This window comes from Tamandua tetradactyla, chromosome 7 (assembly GCF_023851605.1).
Source record: "Tamandua tetradactyla isolate mTamTet1 chromosome 7, mTamTet1.pri, whole genome shotgun sequence".
NCBI classification, from domain to species: Eukaryota; Metazoa; Chordata; class Mammalia; order Pilosa; family Myrmecophagidae; genus Tamandua; species Tamandua tetradactyla.
In genome coordinates, this window is record NC_135333.1 from 77,243,152 (window position 1) to 77,267,408 (window position 24,257).

Here is a 24,257-nt window from a genome sequence, read left to right on the forward strand (position 1 = left end):
ATGATGTGAGAGTGTGCCATTTTCTCTATTTTACTACCCAAAGTTCATTCCTGCTCAACTTTGTTCCTTTCACCTTGCTTCTAAAGTTACATGGCCATTTTAACTTCTGATCCTTCTTATTCTTCCATTTCTTTTCACCTTTACATCGGATTCAAGCACCAATTCATGAAATCTTATTTTAGATAGGACAAAAGATGAGTAATAACAGGAACAATGAATTGTGACTGATGACCTGTAAGAAGTTTTCACCCTGTCAGATGATGTGGTTACCTTGTAGACATCATGGCGATCAACAATGTGGTCAAAACTCTTATAGATGTCATTAAGCATGTCCACCACTTCCATGGGGGTGCTGTATTTGCAGATAGTAGTGAAACCTACAATGTCACTGAAGTAGATTGTAACTTCCTCATACAGTTCAGGCTCCACAATGCCTTTCTCCTTCAGAGACTTTACCACCAGCCTAGAGGAGGAAGGAAAAAATGTGCCTTCAACATCAGTAATTTTTTTTTCTTTTATTGCATAAATCTTTGAAACAGAGTAGTTAATAACTGTCCACCAGAAATTCTCAAACTTGAGAGTTTCAGTGAATTAGGTGGTTAGGAAGAAAAGATAGGTTGTGTATACCACATACATGAACCCAAATCCATCTAATGCTAAAGTCCACACTTCCGTGGCTTGCATGGCCATTAAAAAATAGCCTCTTTCTTCCAAGTATTTAGAATACAAATCAGAACAAGGCTTAGCAATGTATGTACATTTTAAACTCAAGAATCTGCTGATGAATTATGCAAAAGGGAACAATCCTACATAAATACAAAGATAAAAACTGGACAGATATGCTGATGCTTTCAATTCTTAGCTACAAGGAATCTTGGCAAACCACAAGAGCAGGAGGATTCGCCTTACCTTGGGAGCAACATGAAATTAAGCCTGTCAGCTCTGTCTCTCTCTGCCTTGTACAGCTGTGTCCTTTCCTCCACCAGGTGCTCCAGGTTTCGAGAATATAGCTGTAGACGTCGGATCAAGGTATCCATGTAACTTTCATTTTTTTGGTCATGAAAAAGGCTGTAGGTAAAATTATATAAAGAACTCTCACACATTAAGAAAACATGAACATCCAGTAAAACAGTAGCCAACTGGTTTTTTTTAACAAAAAAATTAAAATGGCCAATAGACATAATCAGAAAAATTTAACCTCAGGGGAAATTAGAGAAATAGAAATAAAAATAAGATTTAAAAGAAAAGAAAAAGAAATGTGATAATGATGGTAACCAATATTGGTAAGAAGGTGGGAAAGTAGAGTGTATGACCTTCTTGGAGGGTAATATGGCAAAATGCATCAAAAGCTGTACAAATGTACATAACTAGTGGCCCTTCAATTCTACTTCTGTGAGTTACTCTAAGGAGAAAACTGTAAATGTATTCAAGGTTAACCTCAAAGAATGGCACAACATTCTTTACAATAGCAAACATTTGAAAGTAACCTAAATTTGTAAAAATAGAGTAGTTAAAATAGTACAGTACATCTTGGGGTTTGTTCATATGAAGCTTAAACCCACAAAGGATAGGTCAAGCCTACTTAAAATTAGGCCTAAGAGTCACCCCCAAGAGAACGTCTTTTGTTGCTCAGATGTGGCCTCTCCAGCCAACACAACAAGCAAACTCACCACCCTCCCCCTGTCTACGTGGGACATGACTCCCAGGGGTGTGGACCTTCCTGGCAACGTGAGACAGAAATCCTAGAATGAGCTGGGAATCAGCATCAAGGGATTGAGAAAACCTTCTCAACCAAAAGGGGGAAGAGTGAAATGAGACATAATAAAGTGTCAATGGCTGACAGATTCCAAACAGGGTCAAGAGGTTATCCTGGAGGTTATTCTTATGCATTAAGTAGATATCACCTTGTTAGTCAAGATGTAATGGAAAGGCTGGAGGGAACTGCCTGAAAATGTAGAGCTGTGTTCCAGTAGCCATGGTTCTTGAAGATGATTGTATAATGATATAGCTTTCACAATGTGACTGTGTGATTGCGAAAACCTTGCATCTGATGCTCCTTTTATCTACCTTATCAACAGATGAGTAAAACATATGGAATAAGAAAAATAGTATAGTACAATGGAATATTAATGTATTATTAAATACAAATTAGAATAGTTAAATACTCAAAGATGCTTTCTCTATATTGTTAAAAAATCAATTTACAAAATGGCAAAAATTATAATTCCAGGTGATATTTTTACTTTGTTTATTCATAGCTTCTAACTTTTTAATGACCAGTTTGCAACAAGAGGAATACCCCAAAAAGAAAAATTTTAACAGGCTCTAGAAATGGTACTCTGAAGTGTGAGAGAAGGGCAAACCCCACCCCCCGCAAAAAAAACAAAAACAACAACAACAAGCCATGCCTTATGGCTCATGTATTCCTCAGAACAGAGAGTCAGAGTCCTAAAGCAAAAGACCTAACTCTGGTTTACTTTGTTAGGCCAAGGAGATGTAGAAGAGAAACCAGCTTTCTCTGACCCTGGTAAGTCTGACAAGTCTTGGTGGGAGCTCGATAAGGAAGTACGCTCCTAAGGTCTTGTGGAATTGTTGGCAGAATCAGAGATGATGTTCATGACATGTCATTATTAGCAATAAATTACACATTTTTGCACTGAAGGAGAAGATTACTTATACCAGAGCCACCTGGGGTAGGGAGAGATGCTAGAAAAAATTCAATACATTTCTGAGCCCCATCCCAGACTTACTGAGTGAAAATTGTTGGGATGGAGATTAAGAAACTGAATTTTTTAAACAAGCTTCCCCAGAATTCTTACTTGAAATCACTGGTATAGAATGGATACTATACTAGTGGAATGGCTGAGGGAGCAAGTATAAGGGATGAAAATGGATTATTCATGATCTTACTCCACGATTAATTAATCCAATTAAAGCAATTTCTCCACCTTGACTGAATATTTTAACCACCTGGGTCATTATTAAAAATCTCAATGCCCAGCCTGCACCCCAGACCAGTTAGTTGTACCAGGCTATAGAAATCAGTATTTTAAAGATCTGCAGGTGACTCTAATGTGGTTAAGTTTGAGAACCACTGCATTAAAGGCTAAACATCAGGGGCCCAACTTATCTATATGAGTTTAAATTGTACCTTCCTGCTCCATTCTCACAACTGACAGCTTAGTTCTACCAATAAGCAACTACATATCCATCAACTTCATTCTACCTTGTCTTCGAATCTTTTGACCTAATGAAAACCTCAGAAAGTTGGAGCTGGAAGGAACTATAGCAATTAGCTTATTCAAACCAATTTTACCAACAAGAAAACTGACAGTGAGGGTACAATTCACCTAATAATGCATACGACAAGCTATTATCATATGCTAGTCTAGACACTGGATCGCCTATTTCTTAGTCCAGTTTTTTTCCCCACTCAACACAATGTCTAACTGAAAAGATGGGAAATCTAGCATCCAACCTAGCTGGATCATTGTATGATGATATTTTTATTTTGTGGACAATGAACTACACTCTGATTCATGACACAAGTCTAAAGTACCTGGGCCAATGATAGTGATCTTAAGAAACTTGTTGATGGGCAGGCCACAGTGGCTCAGCAGGTAAGAGTGCTTGCCTGCCATGACCGAGGACCCGAGTTCGATTCCTGGTGCCTGCCCATGTAAAGAAACTTGTTGATGTTAAAAATGATTTGGGGTTTTACAGATTCCCAGAGACCATACCAGACTTCTGCAGAGGGGTCCATGAATTTCATTTTTAATGAACAACTTTTTGACCAATCAGAATTTGTTCTTAACCTAGCAAGTTTTGATCTTTAATTTTTCAAGTGATTATTTTCCTAAGAAATCATCTGTTGGTCTCTATATCTTTTTTTTTTTTTCATGGGCAGGCACCAGGAATCGAAGCCGGGTATCTGGCATGGCAGGTGAGAATTCTGCCACTGAATCACCGTCACACCATCCTCTCCATATCATTTTAATTTGTTTGAGACAGGTGTTAAAGGCTGGCATTTTTCCCTTCTGCAACAGGTATACTCATTCTTAGGTGCCAGTGAATGTCAACTGTTATTAGAACAATAAGAAATTAGCAAGAAAAAATTAAAACTGTAGCAATACCCAAATATCTTGGCCAGTGTATTTTCAATTTTCTTGAAATCAGGTCTCTTTTCTGGATCTTCCTCCCAACAGCTTTTTACAAGTAGATATATCTGGAAAAAAACGGTTAGCTAAGGGGGTGGTCAACTCAGTCAAGGAAGAATCCTATATTAGTATCTTCCATTATGCGAGGAAATAAGGCAAGACATAGTTTTAAAATATCTCCAACTCTGACAGTGAGGATAAGTTCATAGTTCTCTGCAGTTCTTGACTCAGGTATCACCACCAACCCGACCTTATCCAGCAATTTTGTCAGGTTCTAAATTAATGAAAATGGTGATATCGATTTGGATGAGGCTCAGTAGATGGGAGAAACAAAATGCTTTAGGGTGGTTTGCAGGGTTTATGTTGGGGAGGGTAAAGAATAATTAGACTTAAGAGTGTATAAGACAAGTGACTCTAAATGAGAGTAAACCATCAGTGGTTTTTAACTGTGGCTGATATTAGAATTACCTGGGGAGTATTTACAAAATTTCTTGTACCCAGGCCCCATCCCAAGAGATTCTGATTTAATTGTTTTGTGATGGGGCCTGTGAAGGTTTCTAGATATAGCAAATACAAATATGGATACCTGGCTAAATTGGAATTTCAGACAAACAATAGATTAATTCTTTAGTATAAGCATATCACAAATATTGCCTAAGCAAAGGGAACAGTATTTTCTTGAAGTTCCCCAGATGACTGTAATGCACAACTGCAGCCAACAAGGAAGACGTGAGGAAGCACACAGAACCAACATCTCATCTGTTACCACTTGTTTGCAGCTTTTGCTTGATCAAAAAGTAGATGAAACCATTTGTTTTAAATAGAGTTTATTCTTTGCTCTGGTTCACAAATGGTACCAGAAGCACACACTGCCCCTGCACTTTGCTTAAACGAACCCCTAGAAAGGGACCAGCACCATAATATAACCTTTGATTGTCTATGGTAGACCATGCTCCTGCCTTGGAAAATGAACTGCTGACTATGTCGGAGAAGAATGGACAGCATCAGCTGACAAATGTGATGCAGCATCACAAAACGAAATACCAGGTGTTTTTAAGGCAGCTCCAGCTGATCTACTTCCAGGCCTGAACACTGGAGCCGGCTACTAGAAATGGAAGCTTATTCCTCATTCCCAATTCCAGAAGCACCCAGCTACACAAGTGAATTTAGGATGTTGATGCTTTGGTGAAAGTGGTTTTAAACAACATCTGTATAAACTCAGAGTAGAAAGGAGGGTCCACGAAGGGAAGCCAGGGTGCTGCAACGAAGTGCAGGACTGGGAAACCCAGGAGGATACAAATATCAGGAAAGTAGGGATAAGGGCAGCTATATCTCAGAACCTTGAGGCTTACAAAGTGTGTTTAATGGCAGAAAGAGAGAGGAGTGGGGGGAGAAGGGAAGAAAGAAAGGAAAAGGAGAGAGAGGGAGAGAGAGACAGACACAAAGAGGTAAAAACAGCCCACCTGTACATTGTAGCATCTGACCATAAAATCATTTCCCAGGGTGCTTGTAAATTTAAGGATATTTCTATCCTTATCCATCAGGGTACGAAAGTCACTTTTAAAAGAAAGACCATAAATATTTTTAAAACACTTTTCTCATGGTCTTAGATTAGAAAGCTTTTGTAAAATTCTAAACAAGAATTCCTCCATAAAGGCCTTTGGAAGAGATTATTTAAAATATTAGCTGATACAGTGAGAATAGCTCTTTTCTTCAGAGTGGGGATAAGAGGAGCAAAAAATACAATTTCTCTTTCTTGTTCCTGAATATTGGCTTATGTTTTAAAAATCAGAAAATAGTCAATATAAGCCTAGTAAATATATTTATTCCCATGGACATCTTGCCCTTTTTTTGCTCCTAAAGACAGAATGTAATTGTGTGCCTAGGCAGCCAGCTCTTTCCTGAGGCTGAGGAGGAGGCTGGCAACGGTTCCCAAAGATATAGGTCCACGTCTTCATCCCTGAAACCTGTGAATGACCTTATTTGGAAAAGGGGTCTTTGCAGGTCTGAATTAAGTTACAGATCTTGAGATAGGCAGATTATCCTGGATTAAATCACATGTATCCTTATAAGAGGGGGGGCAGAGGGTGATTAGACATCCAGAAGATGAGAAGGCAACACAACCACAGAGGCAGAGATTGGAGTGATGTGGTTGCAAGTCAAGGAATGCCAGCAGTCACCAGAAGCTGGAAGACACAAGGAATGGATTCTTTCCTAAAGTCTCAGGAAAGAGTGAGGCATGCCAACATCTTAATTTTGACCTACTGACATACTGGTTTTGGACTTCTGGCACTCAGAACTGTGAGAATAAATTTCTGTTGTTTTCTGCCGCCAAGTTTGTGGTAAATTGTTCCAGCAGCTACTGGAAACTAATATGGGGTAGGGGAAGTGGGATGTACTCACTTCCAGCTCTTTCTCCTCTGCTGTTTCCAGGAACAGATCTGGACGGAAGGGTTTCATGTCTTTGGAATTTTCCACTCTGAAAATCTTCTCTGATGGAATGAGAATAATTCAATTTACAGGAGAGAATGCAGCATTAAGAAATTTCAGCAGGAGACACACTCTGAATTGGTTCACCTACCCTAGGGGACTCTTCAGCCCAGTCAGTGCATTCCAGAGACTAGGCCAGCACTCAACAGGTAAACATTGAATGAGGAATGAGTAACTAGGTGAATGAGACTTATCCCCACTTACACCCAGGAGGCTACCTTAAGTTAAGGCTACAAACCTTTTAAAACTCATCTGAGACACCACTGCCTTCACTAGGCTTCCTCTGTCTAGCACTGTGCCCTAGCCCTACCTCCCTCAGCCATCACTTCCACCCCTAGCCCCACTAAACTTGAGTTAAAACTTTGCACATAATAAATGCTCAGTAAGTAAAGATTAAATGAATGAAATGAACCATCTTCCAACCCTCACCTCCCAAGGATCTGTGACAAAAACTGTAGAGCTTATTTTAGTATGAACTAAAATAAGTATGTCATACTCCTAGAGTGGTCAAATTCAGGTGTTAGACCCATTTTTTCTATTGGGATCAGGAGGAAAGGGGGAAATTCTAAGGGAAGATTCTTGTACTACGAATATTACTGACAATAAGGATGCTTGGCAGTGGCATATTGTCTTTTGCTTTTAAAAGCATTCCAATAGTCACCTTATCATTTAATTCTTCTAATACACTGGAAAGTGTCATGCAGATGTGTTACTCCTTTTGCAGATGAAGAAACTGAGCTGTGGTCACAAACAGATTAGTGTTTCAGTCAGCTTAGAACACAGGTTGGCTGACTCCCAGTGGGGGCAGCTAAAGGGGTTAAGAATCTTACCATTCTGTGGCCATTATGAATAAAACAGAAAATAACAAGTGCTAGAGAGGATTGTGCAGAAAGAGGCACACTTATCCCCTGCTGGTGGGAATGTAAATGGTACAACTGCTGTGGAAAGCAGTTTGGCGTTTCCTCAAAAAGCTAAATATAGAATTGCCATATGTCCCGGCAATACCATTACTAGGTATCTACTCAGAGGACATGAGAGCAAGGACACAAACAGATATTTGCACACCAATGTTTATAGCAGCATTATTTACAATTGCAAAGAGATGGAAACAGCCAAAATGTCCATCAACAGATGAATGGCTAAACAAACTGGTATATACATACAATGGAATATTACACAGCTGTAAGACAGAATAAGGTTATACAGTATGTAACAACATGGATGGACCTTAAGGACATTATGCTGAGTGAGATTAGCCAGAAATGAAAGGACAAATACTGTATGGTCTCACTGATATGAACTGGCATTAGTGAATAAACTTGGGGAATTTCATTGGTAACAGAGATCATCAGGAGATAGAAATAGGGAAAAATATTGGGTAATTGGAGCTGAAGGGATATAGATTATGCAACAGGACTGAACATAAAAACTCAGAAATGAATAGCACAATACTACCTAACTGTAATACAATTATGTTAAAACACTGAATGAAGCTGAATGTGAGAATGATAGAGGGAGGAGGGCTGGGGGCACAAATGAAATCAGAAAGAAAGATAGATGATAAAGACTGAGATGGTATAATCTAGGAATGCCTAGAGTGTATAATGATAGTGACTAAATGTGCAAATCTAAAAAATATTTTGCATGAGGAAGAACAAAGGAATGTCATTACTGCAGGGTGCTGAAAATAGAGGGTAATTAATATTTAAAAATTTTAACTTATGTTTGAGACTAAAGCAAAAAATGTTTATTTGGTACAAAATTTATATTTTGACTAGTGCATTTCTTCATATAACTTATGTAGACAGCTTAACTGGACACCATAAATACATGGAACCTTGAGTAGGACATGAGACTTTGTTGGTTTGTCCAGAGTGATGCCCTGATAAATCCCAGAGTGATTTGAACAGTGAATAAAAAAGTATTTGCAAAGTCTCCTTCGGGGAATGATGAGAAAGGGGGAAAACTCAACTTCCCCAAGTTGAATTCTTGATATTCTCACAAGCAGTGTGGACAACCAAAGCTATAGGCTGAGCCCCCAATTTTGGGGTTTGTTCATATGAAACTTAACCTCACAAAAGATAGGTCAAGCCTACTTAAAATTAGGCCTAGGAGTCACCCCCAAGAGAACCTCTTTTGTTGCTCAGCTGTGGCCTCTCTCTCCAGCCAACACAGCAAGCAAACTCACCACCCTCTCCCTGTCTACGTGGGACATGACCCCCAGGGGTGTGGACCTTCCTGGTAATGTGGGACAGAAATCCTGAAATGAGCTGAGAGTCAGCATCAAGGGATTGAGAAAACCCTAGAATGAACTGAGACTCAGCATCAAGGGATTGAGAAAACCTTCTCGACCAAAAGGGGGAAGACTGAAATAAGACAAAATAAAGTGTCAATGGCTTAAAGATTCCAAACAGAGCTGAGAGGTTATCCTGGAAGTTATTCTTATGCATTAAATAGATATCACCTTGTTAGTCAAGATGTAATGGAGAGGCTGGAGGGAACTGCCTGAAACTGTACAGCTGTGTTCCAGTAGCCATGTTTATTGAAGATGATTGTATAATGATATAGCTTTCACAATGTGACTGTGTGATTGCAAAAACCTTGTGTCTGATGCTCCTTGTATCTACCTTATCAACAGATGAGTAAAACATATGGAATAAAAATAAATAATAGGGGGAACAAATGTTAAAATAAATTTAGATTGAAATGCTAGTGATCAATGAAAGGAAGGGGTAAAGGATATGGTATGCATGAATTCTTTTCTGTTTTCTTTTAATTTCTTTTTCTGAATAGATGCAAATATTCCAAGAAATGATCATGATGATGAATATGCATCTATGTGATGATACTGTGAATTACTTGATTATATATGTAGAATGGAATGATCAAAAGTTAAGAATGTTCGCGTTTGTTTGGTGTTTTTTTGTATTTTAAATAATAATAATAATAATAATAATAAAAGAAATTTACCATTCTGGTCCCGGCAGCTCAACGTGTAGAAGGTTTCTCTCCGCAGTATTATCTCCTGTGCGATGATCCCATAGCTGTACACGTCTCCTTTCTGGGAGATGCTGTTGTGGCGGAGGTGTTCTGGAGCAGTCCAGAGGTCTGAGCATTCAGCCATTGAGAGTGCAAATCGAGGGGGTGTTATGGTAGAATTGTGGTCCCCAAAAAGACATGATTAAGTCCTTACCACTGGTTTCACAAATGTGACCTTGTTTGGAAATAGGATCTTTGAAGATGTGGTCAACCTGGACTAGAGTGAGTCCTAATCCAATATGATTGGTGTCCTCATTAGAAGAGGAAATTTGGACATGGATGGATAGAGGCAGAGAGTGGAGTTAGGCTGCCAGAAGCCAAGGGATGCCAATGATTGCCAGTAAACCACCAGTAGCTAGGAAGAGGCAAAGGATTCTCCCTTACAGGTTTCAGAGGAAGCATGGCCATGCAAACATCTTGATTTCACAATTCTAGTCCCCAGAACTGCAGCACAATGAGTTTTGTTGTTTTAAACCACCAATCTATGGTCTTTTGTCATGGCAGCCCTAGGAAACCAAGACAGATTGAACAGCCCACAGGTCTCCAACATGCCCTTAAGTCCCTATACCATCTGCCCCGAATATGGCTAGCCCTAAATATATATGGTCCAAAACTTTTGAGGAGTTTATGCTAATGCTCATGTTAGCAGGTAGAGCATACCCCTGCTTTTAAGCTGATGATATAAAGCCAGGATTTGAGTGAAGTCATAAGGCAATATCTCCCCCATAACTGCTAGAATCATAGTCTTGAAAACCCTCATTGCCTACCTAGAACAGGGTCTGTGTATCGTAAGGAAATATTTGTTGAATGAATGCAGCAGAATATGAGAGACTGAGAGCTTATGGGTCAGAGAGCATAGACCTATGGAAGGTTTTAAACATAAATATAACTTTTATATATAGTCACTAAGAAAAATAAAGGCAGCATATTTAAACAAATAGACAATCACTTATATTATTTTCTAGGCACGACATAGTGGCAGCCTCTAAGTCTACTGAAAAACAAAACAAAACAGATGTTTACTTTGGCTCCTGTTATATTCTTTTTTTTTTAATTATACATATATAAAATTTACTCACAGTTTACTACTGTCCCTCCCACATCCTATTGCTTTATGGCTACTCCACTTTGCAAAAGTGAAATGCTCCTGTGTTCTGTTTGGTTCCCATTGGCACTTGCGTTTGGGACCCCTATTACGTATCATATTAGTAATAGCAGAGGCATACAATTGATTTTCCTTCAACACCCCTCAAAAACTTTTCAGGATCACCTAGCTCTTTGTAAACTTTTCTGTATCTCTGTCTTCAGCAGTTTCAAATGAACAATCTATAGATTCATGTGGTTAGTTGGAATGTTCTGCATATGGCGGGGCACATTTTCCCCTGTTGGTCTTCCATTTGACCATTCATTGCTTTTTTGAATTTACATCTTGTGGATTTATGTGACCTAAGGTTCATGTAAAATTAATCCTAAAGTTTTGATGTTATAGGAAAGACAAGAAAACCTACTTATGTTAGAACTTCAGGTAAGTGACACGACAGTTTGGTAGGTACAATTGAGTGGGGTTCAGGAAGATAGGGCTTGACCTGCAGTTTCATCAGAGTTTGTGTCATGATGGGTCACTTCATGCAGGAATTAGTCCAACTACATGATGACCCATGCTTGACAAATAGTAGGTCTTCAACAAGTACTTATTTGGATTGAGTTCAGTATCATATTGTGCTTGACATGACTGTGAAAATGGGACAGAATTTACATTTTTCTCTTGTGAAAAACTAAAAGAATTCCAAAGTAGCATTAGACATAGAATTTCATTTTTGTATCTACATAGTATTTTGTGGGTATATAGATTTCTGAGACTGTTTTAACCCTGAGTTATAGCAAAGAATAGGAGAAAACATTCAATACGAAAAGCCCTTTATGTGTTAGCATTTTTGACTAACTATTACAATCCAGAGAGGGATAAGTAAGAATATATTTTACTGATAAGAAAAACTAAATCACAGATAAATGATGTCTGGAATTTAGATTTGCCTTGTATTCTATCTTCTTGGACAAATATCTTAACCTCTCCAAGCCTCAATTATGTCTTCCCTAAAAGAAGAGGGATTAGCTCAGATGATTTTTGAAGTCTCTTTCTCTAAGCGTCTATATTTTTCTACCCAGCACTGCTTCCACAAGCCAAACATTTCTGCACAATTTCTCACTGATATTCAAGGGATCCATAGATGAAGGAAATTCATAGAGGATATTTGTTCAATTTAAAAAGCACTCGTTGGACGGTGCAAGTGTGAAATGCCGGAGAATGAGCCAGCTGTTGCCTCTAGAGGCTCCAAGTGGTTATTTTCTGATCAATATCACCATTTCCTGAATGCTCTACATGGACTTGCAAGAAAATGAAAATCAAATTCACCACAGACCTTTTTTAGGAGGTAAAATGGCATTGCAACCAAAATCAGTGATCTTCACCACCATTCGGTTATCCACTACACAGTTAGTGGACTTCAAACGACCATGGACTTCTGTCTTACTGGAGTGCAGATATGACATCCCCTATAATTTTCCAGATGTCAATGAGACAGAGAGAGAGAGAGAGAGAGATGTGATACCCTTCAGCTGCTTGATATTTTTAAAGAAAGTAGTGACATTTTGAAACTATTTCAGCGTAGAAATAGTCATAAGATTTAAAACTTGGTTCCATTAGCTTTATTTAAAAAATATTTTTAGAGCCCTAATATTTGCATAAGCACTTTATTCAATTTTGAAGTTTAATTAAGTGATACAGTGAAAAGGCAATTGTCTAAAGACCCTGGCTAAGTAGTTACATAAGGCAAAGAATTGACTTCAATATTTCTTACCTAAGAAATATTAACCATTTCAAAAAGGAAAGAGGACACTCCAGAGAATCAAGAGAACAGATTTTTCTTAAGTGTTTCTGCCTCCTGCTTATTTAGTCTGTGACCTTGGTTATGTCTGGTTTTCTGCTAGCTCAATTCTAAAATATGAGTAATAAGGCAGGGGCTAGGCTGGATTATTTATCAAAAATGTAATTTGTTTCATTCTTTGAGAATTTTGAAAGGGAAAGCCCTTTTTTGACTGGCATGTTTCCCTCTGGTGATCAGAGGTGTCATAGTAGAAACCGTTTTTTCAGCCTGGATCACATAACATTTTTTACAAATTGATTCTGATCCTATATGTTTTTCAGGTGATTTAAGACTAGATCAAACAATTCACTCTCAGGTCTGACTTTTCTTCATTCTTAAATGAGACCCTGGTTACTGGTTTCTACTTTTTCATATCATATCTGGGAATATATAGCTTCAGATATATCATTGTCTCTTGCCTGTCTTTAATATTTTCTCTTATAAAGTTGAGTATTCAGTTATTTTCTCAGCAGCTTTATACAATTTTAATTTGCAGAAAATCTTTTTTTGTGCACCCAAAAGAGATTATAAAGATTATAATGATATAAATAGAACAGCTGATATTTATTATTCATTTGTGTGTATCAGGCATTGCACTAAGCATGTGCATTATTTCATAAAATCCTTACAATAACCCTACAATGAAGATACTAGTATTTTTCCCATTTTGTGGATGAGGAAACCAAGTCATAGAGAGGTTCAATACTTGCTAGATCTGTTTTTCTATATTTAATTTCCATAAATGTTTTTTTAGTTGGCAGGTCTCTTACCTTAGCAATGTCATATAAGACAGAGATCTTAAACTCCCAGTCCATGAATGTCCCATCAGGGTAGGAAATTGTGTCATTTAAAACTTCCTAAGCAGGAGAAAAAAATAAAAGATGAATTGCTGCAAAGAAGGATGTCGTAGAGAGAATGTTATCAGCCAAAATATGAGCTTCTAATCATGAGGGGTCAGGAACATATTGGAACTCCTCTGTTTCTCTTCTTTCCTAAACAAGAAGCATTGGTGGCTTTTACCGCAAGTTGATGATCAGGAAATACCTACAGCATCCCAAGCCCTGGGGTAAGGGAATGCCCCTGAAGAAGGAGCTGGTAAACCTGATTAACAAGCAGCTGCACTGTGCCTAATGTTTCAAACAGGAAATTGGTATTAGGAAGCTCATTTGTTCATTAGCCTTATGTTTTCACTCTCAACATCATTTTCATCCATTGGTTTATTATTTAAAAAATGTATTAAGTAACGAAATGTGACCCCACCATACGGCATACAAAAATAAAAATGTATTGAGTGCCACCTACATGTCAGGCACAATGCTTGATGTTGGGTTGCAATAGGGGCCTCTTTTAGAGTGCACAGTCTAGTGGGGGAAGCTGACATTCATAAAATAACCAGATAATTAAATGCAAAATTATAGCTGTGAAAAATGATTCAAAAAAGAAAAGTCTAAAATCTAGGGATTTGCTTGGATGTGAAAGGCAAGGATAGTTTCCTTCCGAAAGTGACTGCTGAGCTGAGATCCAGATGAGTGCACAGCCCAGCTCAGCACTCAGAACCGACACAGACCTAGACATTTGGAGATGCAGAAGGCAAACGCCACAGGGAAAGCCATCTGAACCCAGAAGCCTGGAGAGGAGGCCAGCAGACATCTCTGTGTGCCTTCCCATGTGACAGGAACCAGTTGAAAATCAGCTGCCTTTCCTCCAAAGAACTGCAAATTTGTAACTAAATAAATCCCCTTTATAAAAGCCAAGCCATTTCTGGTGTATTACATTCTGGCAGCATTAGCAAACTGAAACAGTCACCTTACCCAAAAGTATGTTTGCCATACAACTGGGAAATAAGCCACCTAGCTTTACACTTTGTTCTTCCAAGAACTTGACTTAGCCGCGTCTTACTTCCTGACCCCATCTGGCAACTTCTGGACTGTCCTCAGCCCCTCACAAGGGAGGGAGAGGTAAGAATTTAGATAGTAGCAGAAATAAGCCTTACAAACAAGTCTCCTATTGCTTACTCAGTGTTATCATAGTGACCATCTATTTTTCTCTTTTAATATAAAAACAAAAATGCAAATAAAACAAAACTGATTTGGAGATACACGCTCACTTTTTCACTTCTTTTTGAGTCTAAACATCTCTTCTGAATATTTTTTGTCTTGATTGCAAAGATACAATAGGATTGATTGATAAAATCTGAGTGATATAGTTTGAACCCACCAACTTTTCTGACAACTCTCTAATACTGCTTCTTTGGGTGAACATTTAAAAGATTGGCAAAATATATTTTTCACATGGTTACCCAGTTAGGAAATTGGAAATGGCCATGGCTCCTTACCCGGAGGGATCCTCTTTCGCAGTACTCGATCACCCCAAAGATCATATTATCAAGCTTCACTGTGCCGTAGAACTTGGTCAGGTTGTAATAGTCAATCTGCAGCAACTAGGATAGCATGTTTATTCACAAATAAAATCAGCAACACAGCCAGAAATAGGTGTCAGAGTAAAAATTAGTATGCCAATAAAAATGAGTCTTTTAAAAAGATTTTTGAAAGATGCATTGCTTTGAACAAACTGTAATGTCAGTACCCACCTCTTACTAAACATTGCATTCTTTTTTATCAATGATTATTCCTTTGTCAGCAGGGCAACTTGAATACAAACCTTTGACTACTCTCAAATAATATCAAGGCTGTTTTCTAGGACATCTTAGTAGATTTCCAAAATGTTTTGCACCATAAAATCTCACTCTTCAAATTTGTTGGTAGAATTTGCAACAACAAGAAGCATAGTCACCTATTTCTTGGCCAGAAGGCTTCTCGGTCAGCATTCCCAATAACACCTTGCTCTACCAGTGACCTTACGGTTAGGGAAGATAGAGTGAAGCTATTGATCACTTAAGGGTTTAGGGAAGGAATACATACCTTGTTCAATTCTATCTTCTGTCTCTCACTGAAATTTCCATCATTGTGCTTGAGATCTTTTAAAATGACTCGCTGTAACGATCAATTAAATTAAGGCGATATCACTGTAGCATAACCAAAAATATGCATTACTTGTTTATCTCACTAGCTCACTAGACTGTGACCTCTTGAGAACAGGGACAGTATTCTACTGACATTTCTATCCCTCAGACCTGGGATATAGTAGTCTCAGGTTTGAATGTTTCTTTAAGAATGTCTAAATGAAAAGGAAGGAAGGAAAAGAGGGAGGGAAGAAGTTAGCAGGAGGGGGGAGGGATAAAGGAAGGAAAGAAGGAAGGAAAGAGGGAAGGAAGGAAGGGAGGAAGGAAGGAAGGGAGGGAGGGAGGGAGGGAGGGAGGGAGGGAGGGAGGAAGGAAGGAAGGAAGGAAGGAAGGAAGGAAGGAAGGAAGGAAGGAAGGAAGGAAGGAAGGAAGGAAGGAAGGAAGGAAGGAAGGGGAGATGCAAATCCCCCAAATAGGATTGCCATATTTTTAAAGCAATGAGCCAAAATATAATACTGCTCTGAACCTATTTCATGTCTTCTTTTCCTTCCTGCATTCCACCCCTCCAAAAATTCTATTTGTCCTTCAGTTTCCCCAGGACTGTGAGTTTTAACTTTGAAGCTGAGCCCAGCCCAGCCCTGCAACTGACTCCAAGAACAGCCCTTTGGAGCAAGCTGGCCACCCCACAACTGTGCTGCCACCAGCGACAGCTGGGCCCATGATGAGAGGAAGGAACACAGCAGGCTAAGAGCTCAAAGGTGCCGGGGAGACTGTAACCACCTTTTTATCATATTTGCACTGCCGGAGTCTCTGGATTGTATCTCGTCTCTTGTCATCGTCGATCTGGAACAAGAAAGAGCTAATTATTCCAGAAGCTCTATATCTTGTCCCATCCACTGTCAGGGGGGTTATAGCTGTTGTTTGTTCAGCAGCTTCCGGTAAAATGATTATAATTGACTTGTGTTTCCTTCTCACTCCTCACCTTTGCACTCTAACATCTTCTTCCCAGGTATCTACCCCTCCTATGCTTAAACTCTGGGTTTTGGGGGCACCATGAAGGTGCCCCTCCCCTTTCCTTCCTTCCTCCTTTGGCCCTACATCAGCCAGGGATTATCTGTGCTTCTTTCTACCCACGTCCTCCTTCTTTGGGGAATGATTGCCTGTAGTTACTGACATATGCCCTCAGGGAAGCATGTGATGCACTTGCATTGTATATAGCAGGGTTTGCAAACACTGCAAACTGCAGTCTCAGGGCCTGAGCAGCAGAGGAAAATGAAGAAATGGAGCTGGGTGTCGAAGGGACGCTCTGATGATGGCTGTGAGCCCAGAGTGACCAGTTCATATGATTCGTTAAAAGAAAGCTTGTCATCTGGATTTTTATATGCTATTCCATGATTTGTATGTATTGGCAATTAATTTTTAAAAACATATTAAACATAATGAGAACCCCCCAACTCTGCACCCCACAAACACACACATCCATCTCACATCTGCAGGCTAGATATGGTTCTTGGTCTACCAGTTAACTTCTGGTCCATAGGCAAAGAAAAGGTTGAGAACTATTGCATCTTCAATTTGATTTTGATAACAACTAGGATATAATATTATCTTTGCTAAGACTTAACATACACACATGTGAATGAAATAAATTATATCAAGTTCTAAACATGAGGCTTAGCACAATGCAGATTAACAAATATCCAGTTTCCAGTTTTCTTCCCTTTTTCTAATTTTATAAATGAGGTACAAAGGTGTTAAAAGACATTAAATATCACACAAGAAAGTGGAAGAACTTGGGCTTATCTTCTAATCTATTATTTTTGTTTGTTTGTTTCAGGCTGTTTACTAATAATTCTGGCCTTGAATAGGCCATTTAAACTATTTTAATCTCAGCTCATTATCTGTAAAATAGTGATTATAATCCTAACTCATAAGGATACCTAGAGATCAAATGAGACAAAGTTTGTGAAATGTCTTGCAAGCTAGTGTTTTATCCATGAATGAGTTATCATCATCTTTATCTCTGTTACTCCATTCCTTTGACTTTCTGACTTCTTTTTTGTCTGGATTTTTTGTTCTGGTTTTCCGAGCCCTCTTGCTCTATTCTGGAATATGTGACTTTGATTTTTTATAGCCTTGCCCCTTAGTCTTGCTTCCTCCTTCGATGAGTATCAGGATTTGAGCCACCACCTATCTGCAGTATGGTATTCTACTCTCCTGCGGGCTTTAGCTGACCTCCTTGGGTATTCTTCTGGCTCTTCCTGATGACCTGACTGCGGAGCCAATTCCCAGACCCCCTGGCAGCCTGTCTGAAACTCGGAGTAGCAACCATAACCACAGCCTGAATCACCTCTAAATTTCTTCCTTTAGGGTCATACCTTCTGGGAACATTCGCCTTTGCAGAAAACACACATGGACATGATGTCTTACCGTGATTCTAAAAGAATGAAGACAACACGGGGGTTTCGAGCAGTGGGGTGACATTTGAGGAATGGAAGGAAGGCTGCCCCTGTACGGGGATGGCGCAGGTGGGGGCCCTTCCCAGTGCCTTGGGGGAGACAGGGCACACCAGGAAGCTGTTCTCACCCCTTTGAAGGGCTCCACTCCTCTTTCCAATGACTTCCAAGTAAGTACTGCCAACTAGTCATCTGGTCAACTGCATTCTCTCTTTGAAATTCGATAGTCTCTGGGGTGATTATGTCCTTTGTCGTGATCATTTCCATCTCAGTGTGAATTACTACAAGATTGATTTCATCCTGATACCAGCCTGAGAGGTTGCCCTCTGTGAAGAAAATTTTTCTATGGGAGGTTCAGAATGTGCAAGGGGTCACTTTGGTGTTTGGAGCAGTTGTGGAGGAAAGGAAGTGCCCAGTCCCCATTCAGCAATGGGGGTTCCAAGACACTAGAGGGCAATAAGGGCAAACTTGGATGGATGCTAAGAGCTGGTAAAGAGGCTCCAGAGGCAAACCTGGCCCAAATTGCAATTTTACTTCTGTTGAATTATGGCAGAGAGGCATTCTCAAATCATAACACCCTGCTGATTTGGTCCTGCTCAGAGGAACTCAGGTAATCAATTTCTTAATGTGGAGGTTCTGGCTCTCATTTAGCATGCTTTGGTATAAAACTTGAAAATAATGTGAAAATAATGAACGGTTAGGATCTCGGGCTTTAAAGTTAGATTGTGTTCAGATTCTAGCTGTGGTTCCTGAAGTTCCAGCCCTGTTGCCACACAGGACTGAAGGGAGGGTGAAATGGGTCAATGCATATAGAGAAACTGGCACATAATAGGTCCTCAGTAAGTGTTAATTATAATAGCTGGCACTAGGTAAGTTTTCTCACTAGCTGTGCGTAACCTTGTGCTCTGTGGAGTAGATGAAGCAACAAAGATCCAGTATTGACTGCAATGAATGGAAGTGGCTATTACTGACTGCTAATGACATTCTCTGGCTGAGGGAAAACGTGGGTATATATTAGTAGGTAGGGTCCTCTTTCTTCAGCAACAAGAAAAATAGGCCCTTAGTAGGGCAAATTAGCTTCAAAGGTCTAGGGGGCCTCAAACACTCCACCCATTCCTGCCTTCCTTCCATGACAGATTCCCTGTATGTACATTTCTCTTCTAGGTCAGATGCAAAGAATGAGCCACACACCATATATCAGGCTCCACTGAAGGGCTCAATGGATTGACCAGCTGACATTTAGGGTAAGGTAAAATCACGGGGAAAGTAGGAGCTGAAAATTAGAAAACATCTAAGCATTCTTATCATTTGGATTTGAAAACAATCCCTGCTTGGCACATTTCCTATCTGTGCCACCAAGGTCTTGTCGTACACCTGGCCAGGTACACCAGCCCTGGAATTCTTGCAGGAGAGGACACCCTACCTTCAGGCTGACGTGGTTGCTCTCACTGCTCTCCAGAGGCAAGATCTTTTCCGGAGGAATGTGCGACCATTTTTTCTGGCGAAGTTCATTGTCTTTTTGAAATTTTCTGTGGATGGAACAGAAACGGTCAATAGGTTTTAGTTGGCATCCATCTCCCAGGGTGAACGCTGGGAGAAATTTAGAACCTGACATTCTCGGATAGAGTGTGGTAAGGGAGGCCCGCCCAAAGCTGCACTGTGTTCACTGGCCAGGCGGGTGCTGACCACGATGGACCTTATAAGCATTCCTGATGGTTCTTTTATATACTTTTAAAATTTTCTCTTCCTTTTACTTTCCCAGCTCCTTCACTAGAGCAGTCCTTCACTCTCATGAAGGATCTGAACTGCTGACATGGAAAGAGTGAGATAAAAACAGAGGAGAAAAAAATGTTTTAAAGTGATCATCTTTAGAGGCAAAAATGTTAACTTTTAAACCACCAAAGAACACACAAGCCAGCTCTTCTTATGCATCTGTGCCTTAAAAATGCACAAAGAAATCAGGATTTAAGGGATGCTTTTGACTGCTGAATCATTATATAGATATTCCTTTTTGCTTTCTGGTTTATTGGAGCAGAAGAGAGAAATACCTGAAACATCTAAATTGTAGTGCAGCTGCCTTGATCATCTCTGATAATGATCGAATAGCCCTTATCTTCTGCTCCTGTGATTGTAAAAGCCCTGTGACTAACATTCATTTGTACCCAGTTATTCAGTTTTCAACTTTAGAGTCTTGTAATCGCTAAAGACAGCCCCTAATGTTTATTAATGAAGGATCTTGGGTCAACCTAGAACTGACCTACCCCAAGTTCAAAGTTATCTTGATGACCAAGACTGGATCTAACCAAGATAGGTTTGCCTGACATGCAGACTTTAACCTGTAAGTCACCTATACACCTCATTCCACCATTTTCTTACATACGTTCTGTGACTAACTATGGAATCAGTCTGCGTGCTTGATGATTAGATCACCTCTAATTACATCATCTGGGGCCACTATACTCATTATCCTAAACCCTGCCCATCTTTTCTCTAATAAAGCTATCAGAATTACTGCAGTTCAAGGAGACAGATTTTGGGCCTACAGGCCATCTGCTCTCCTACTATGTGCCCTGTAATAAGTTCTTTCTCTCTTTGAAAAAAAAAGTGCATATAGAAAATAGAAACGTACAGAGGACACCTAAAAACCTGCATCCCAACATACAAAATGTATAAAACAATTTTATAATTGCTTCCTTCAGATAATATGAATAAAGCAGAATTCTTGTTCTGTAAGGGATAGACACTTTCAATTTGATAGATTATCAAAAGTTGCTTCCCAAAGTACTTGTTCCAAGTTACCCTTCCATCATGAGAATTCCTGTTTCCCCATAATCATGACAATACATGGTATTATTAATTTTTTTTACAATTTTGATATATATGAAATGGTGTTTCATTGTTGCTCCAATTTGCATTTACCTGGTTAAGAAACAGACTAAGTATCTTTATAAATATTTCTGGCTATTTTACTTCTCATGTAGAATTGTCTATTCATAATTTTGCCCATTTTTCTATTGCATTATTTGCCTTTTCCTTATTGATTTACTTGAGTTCCTTACATATTCTATAAAACAAAAGCCTTTGTCCTTTTATGTGTTGTAAGTTCCTTCTTCTAGCTTATTGCTTCTTTTAACTTTACTGTACAGAAAGCGTCAATTTTATTCTGGTCAAATTTATTTATTTTTCTTTTATGACTTTTCTTATCCTGACTGAAAATACTTTCCTACCCTGTGATCACAAAGACATTTTCCATTCATTTCTTCTGACAGTTCTGAAATTTGATTTTCCCACTTAGGTCCTTCATCCATTTAAAACTTGATATGGAATGAAATGTACCTTTGTGTAGGATGTTAGGTAGGGTTTTAATTTTTCTTTCCATGTAGAAAATCTATTGTCCCGGCATCATTTGCCAATTGACTTGTAATGTCCCTTCTGTCATATTCCAAGTTCCCAAGTTTGGTTTTGCCTGATTCTAGGATTTATATTCTTTTCCATTGATCTAATTACTTATCCTTGAATTTGCTTTTTGTGTGTGTGCATGATTCAGGAATTGAACCTGGGTCTCCCACATGAAAGATGAGAATTCTACCACTGAACCACCCATGCTCCCCTCCTGCTTTTTCTTTTGTCAAACTTCTATTCACCTTCAAGGTTATTCACGATATCTTTCTTAATGTCCCCTAGGCAGAAATGATCCTCTTTTCTTATGCTTCCATCTAACTCTGAGTATTTCTCTGTTTAATACATATAAAATGGCATATTGCTGGTCAACAATTATGATTCTAAAACCTGGAGGCAATTAGGGAAAACTTCAAGGCCTTGAAAGCTTGCAGGTGATCATCTCTGGACCACAGGAGACTTTTGGTACTCAACAATGTTGACTGTCATTCATGTTGAGTTAGGTGATGTCATAAATCATTCACTACTTTTCTTGTAGAAGCCTCTGCAATGGCGAATTACAAGAGTAACATCACATCTTCCAGGTCTCCTCACGGACGTGCCATTAGAAATGCTCTGGTCATTAGGAAGCCCTATACCTGCCTTTGATATTTGGAGACAATGGAAAATACTTTCTATTCCATTACTGTCCGTAACTTTATGAATTACCCCTATCTTAGGCCGACACCCATTCTGAGGGACAATAACCACACTTGTGACCTTGTTATGACTGGCTTCGCTTTCTCCAAATTTTGGCTTCTGCTCTCTCCTTCAACTAAATGGTCACCACACACCGTGGCCCATCTCCTATACTGTGAAGCAGTATAGAGTCAGGAGCCAAGCTCTGTGTTAATGTTGGAGAGAATGGCCTCCTCCACTTTCTTGGTGGAATCTTCAACCTGCATGTGATAGGTTGGACTTGCTTATCATGAGAAAGCATAGTGGCACACAGACCAAAGTGTGCGTAGGCAGAGAAAATTATTGTTTGGTTTCGCTGGCACATGGGGATGACTCTGATAATCCAGTAAGGATGGAACATTTCATGTGTTTAACATACACATATCAGGAGGTAAAGTGTCATTCATGTATTCATTTACATACACAGCAAATATTTCTAAGCAACCATTGTGTCCCTGGCACAATGCCTGCTCTACTTGTATGCCCAAGTACAAGACAACAATCCTATTGCAGATGGTGAGGAGACCTGAGCTCCAGTTCGGACCCTGCCCACTACCTGGGGATGTGATTCTAGACAAGCCACTTGGCGTTCCTGGGTCTCTCCTTCTCCATGCTAAAACAGAATGGAGTAGGTGTTTCCTACTATTTCAGCTTCTTCTAGCCTGACCATCATGTAAATAGCGATATACGTGAAATGGTGCCCACAACATACCAATAAAATGGTAAAAACAGTTCATCTATAGAATGCCTTTTACGAATAGCCACTATTTCTATATATGTATATGTATATATCTGATTTCAAACCTTCATGACAGCTAAGATGAGGAAATTGAAGCTTAATATCATGTTTAATTTCCTAAATAACACACTTAGCACCATGCAACTGGCAAAACACAGAACTGGGGTTTGAGTTCAGGAGTCTCTGACTTCAAAGCCCCATTCTGTGCACTTCATAATGCTCTTCCCTTCATTTGGGCTTTGCTGCCAAATGCCTTCATGGTCTTACCTCTGCCTAGAGACCTTTAGGTGAGCACCAATAGACGTCACGTGTCAGTCTCTCTTTGTCTCTGTCTCCACCCCCCACCCCCACCCCCCCAACCCCAGGGTCAGGCGTGGGCGGAGCGGAGGGGGCGGTACCTCAGCACCAGCAGTGCAATGAGCAGGAGCAGGACCACGGCTCCCGCCAGGGCAAACACCGCAATCATCAGGACTTGAGGGCCTGGGCCGGGAGAGACGGGGACAAAGGCTTGAGTAAGGATTTTGAAAAGAGAAAAGAAGCACTTCAAAGATTCTAGATTACTATATAACTTACAGAAGGGAGACGCTTTAAAAATATATATGTATATATATTTTTTAATATTTTGTCTTGTTTTCTGCTAAGGAGAAACTTTTAGCAAGGAGCATGCAGCCCCTGGATTTCCACTCTTCTCCGGGAAGAAATAAGTTAATGCCCGGGAATCAGAGCTGCATCGCGAGCACATTCACCGTTGGTTTATTACTACCATCGGCACTCTTGTCGCCAACACCACTGCCACCACTATCTCTAAACAAAAGTGACTGCCAAAATAAAAAATAAAAAAATAATAATGATGATAAATAAATAAAAACACAAAAAAAGAAAAAACAAACAAAAAAGTGACTGCCAGAAAGACCACTTCAACAGTGGAGGTGCTTCCCTCAGCAGTCTATTAAAGTTGCTTTTGCACGGGACTAGAGAATGAGTTCGAGAGGAGATGAGCGCTCCTATCTGCTGGTTCCTCGGCACGTCTCAATTCTTCTGTGCATCTCACAGTATGAACATTTCATTGAGTTAAATATAATTCTAATATTTAAATACAGCATTTAAATATATTATGTAGCATTTAAGTATGCTATATTTTAATATAGCAGTTTCTATGCAACATAGGTTTTAGTTTTGCTTGTTAGGTAAGTCATCGGAGCACATTAGAGCTAAGGTTAAGCTCTGTTGCCCTCTGGTGGCGGCTGTGATAATCACATCTTATTTTACTTGGACAATGAACGCAGAACGAGTATAATAATACCAAGATTTTATGACGTGATAGTTGGAAGGAAAATTGGGATCAGTTAAGCAATCTCCTGATTTAACAGAGGG

The 24,257-nt window shown here is 39.4% G+C and overlaps 1 protein-coding gene across 3 annotated transcripts in view; it reads right to left on the minus strand.

Moving 5' to 3' along the window:
• GUCY2C (guanylate cyclase 2C) overlaps positions 1-24,257 on the minus strand; it is a 69,136-nt gene that overhangs the window by 16,535 nt on the left and 28,344 nt on the right. For all 3 annotated transcript variants that reach the window (XM_077170156.1, XM_077170158.1, XM_077170157.1), the window contains 12 exons: positions 23,282-23,363; positions 19,452-19,557; positions 16,353-16,415; positions 15,532-15,603; positions 14,946-15,050; positions 13,381-13,467; positions 12,107-12,239; positions 9,618-9,755; positions 6,561-6,649; positions 4,134-4,225; positions 910-1,068; positions 271-463 (listed from right to left, as the gene is read on the minus strand). In XM_077170156.1, the coding sequence (XP_077026271.1) occupies positions 271-463; positions 910-1,068; positions 4,134-4,225; positions 6,561-6,649; positions 9,618-9,755; positions 12,107-12,239; positions 13,381-13,467; positions 14,946-15,050; positions 15,532-15,603; positions 16,353-16,415; positions 19,452-19,557; positions 23,282-23,363 (1,319 nt within the window). The remainder of the gene's footprint in view (positions 1-270; positions 464-909; positions 1,069-4,133; positions 4,226-6,560; positions 6,650-9,617; positions 9,756-12,106; positions 12,240-13,380; positions 13,468-14,945; positions 15,051-15,531; positions 15,604-16,352; positions 16,416-19,451; positions 19,558-23,281; positions 23,364-24,257) is intronic.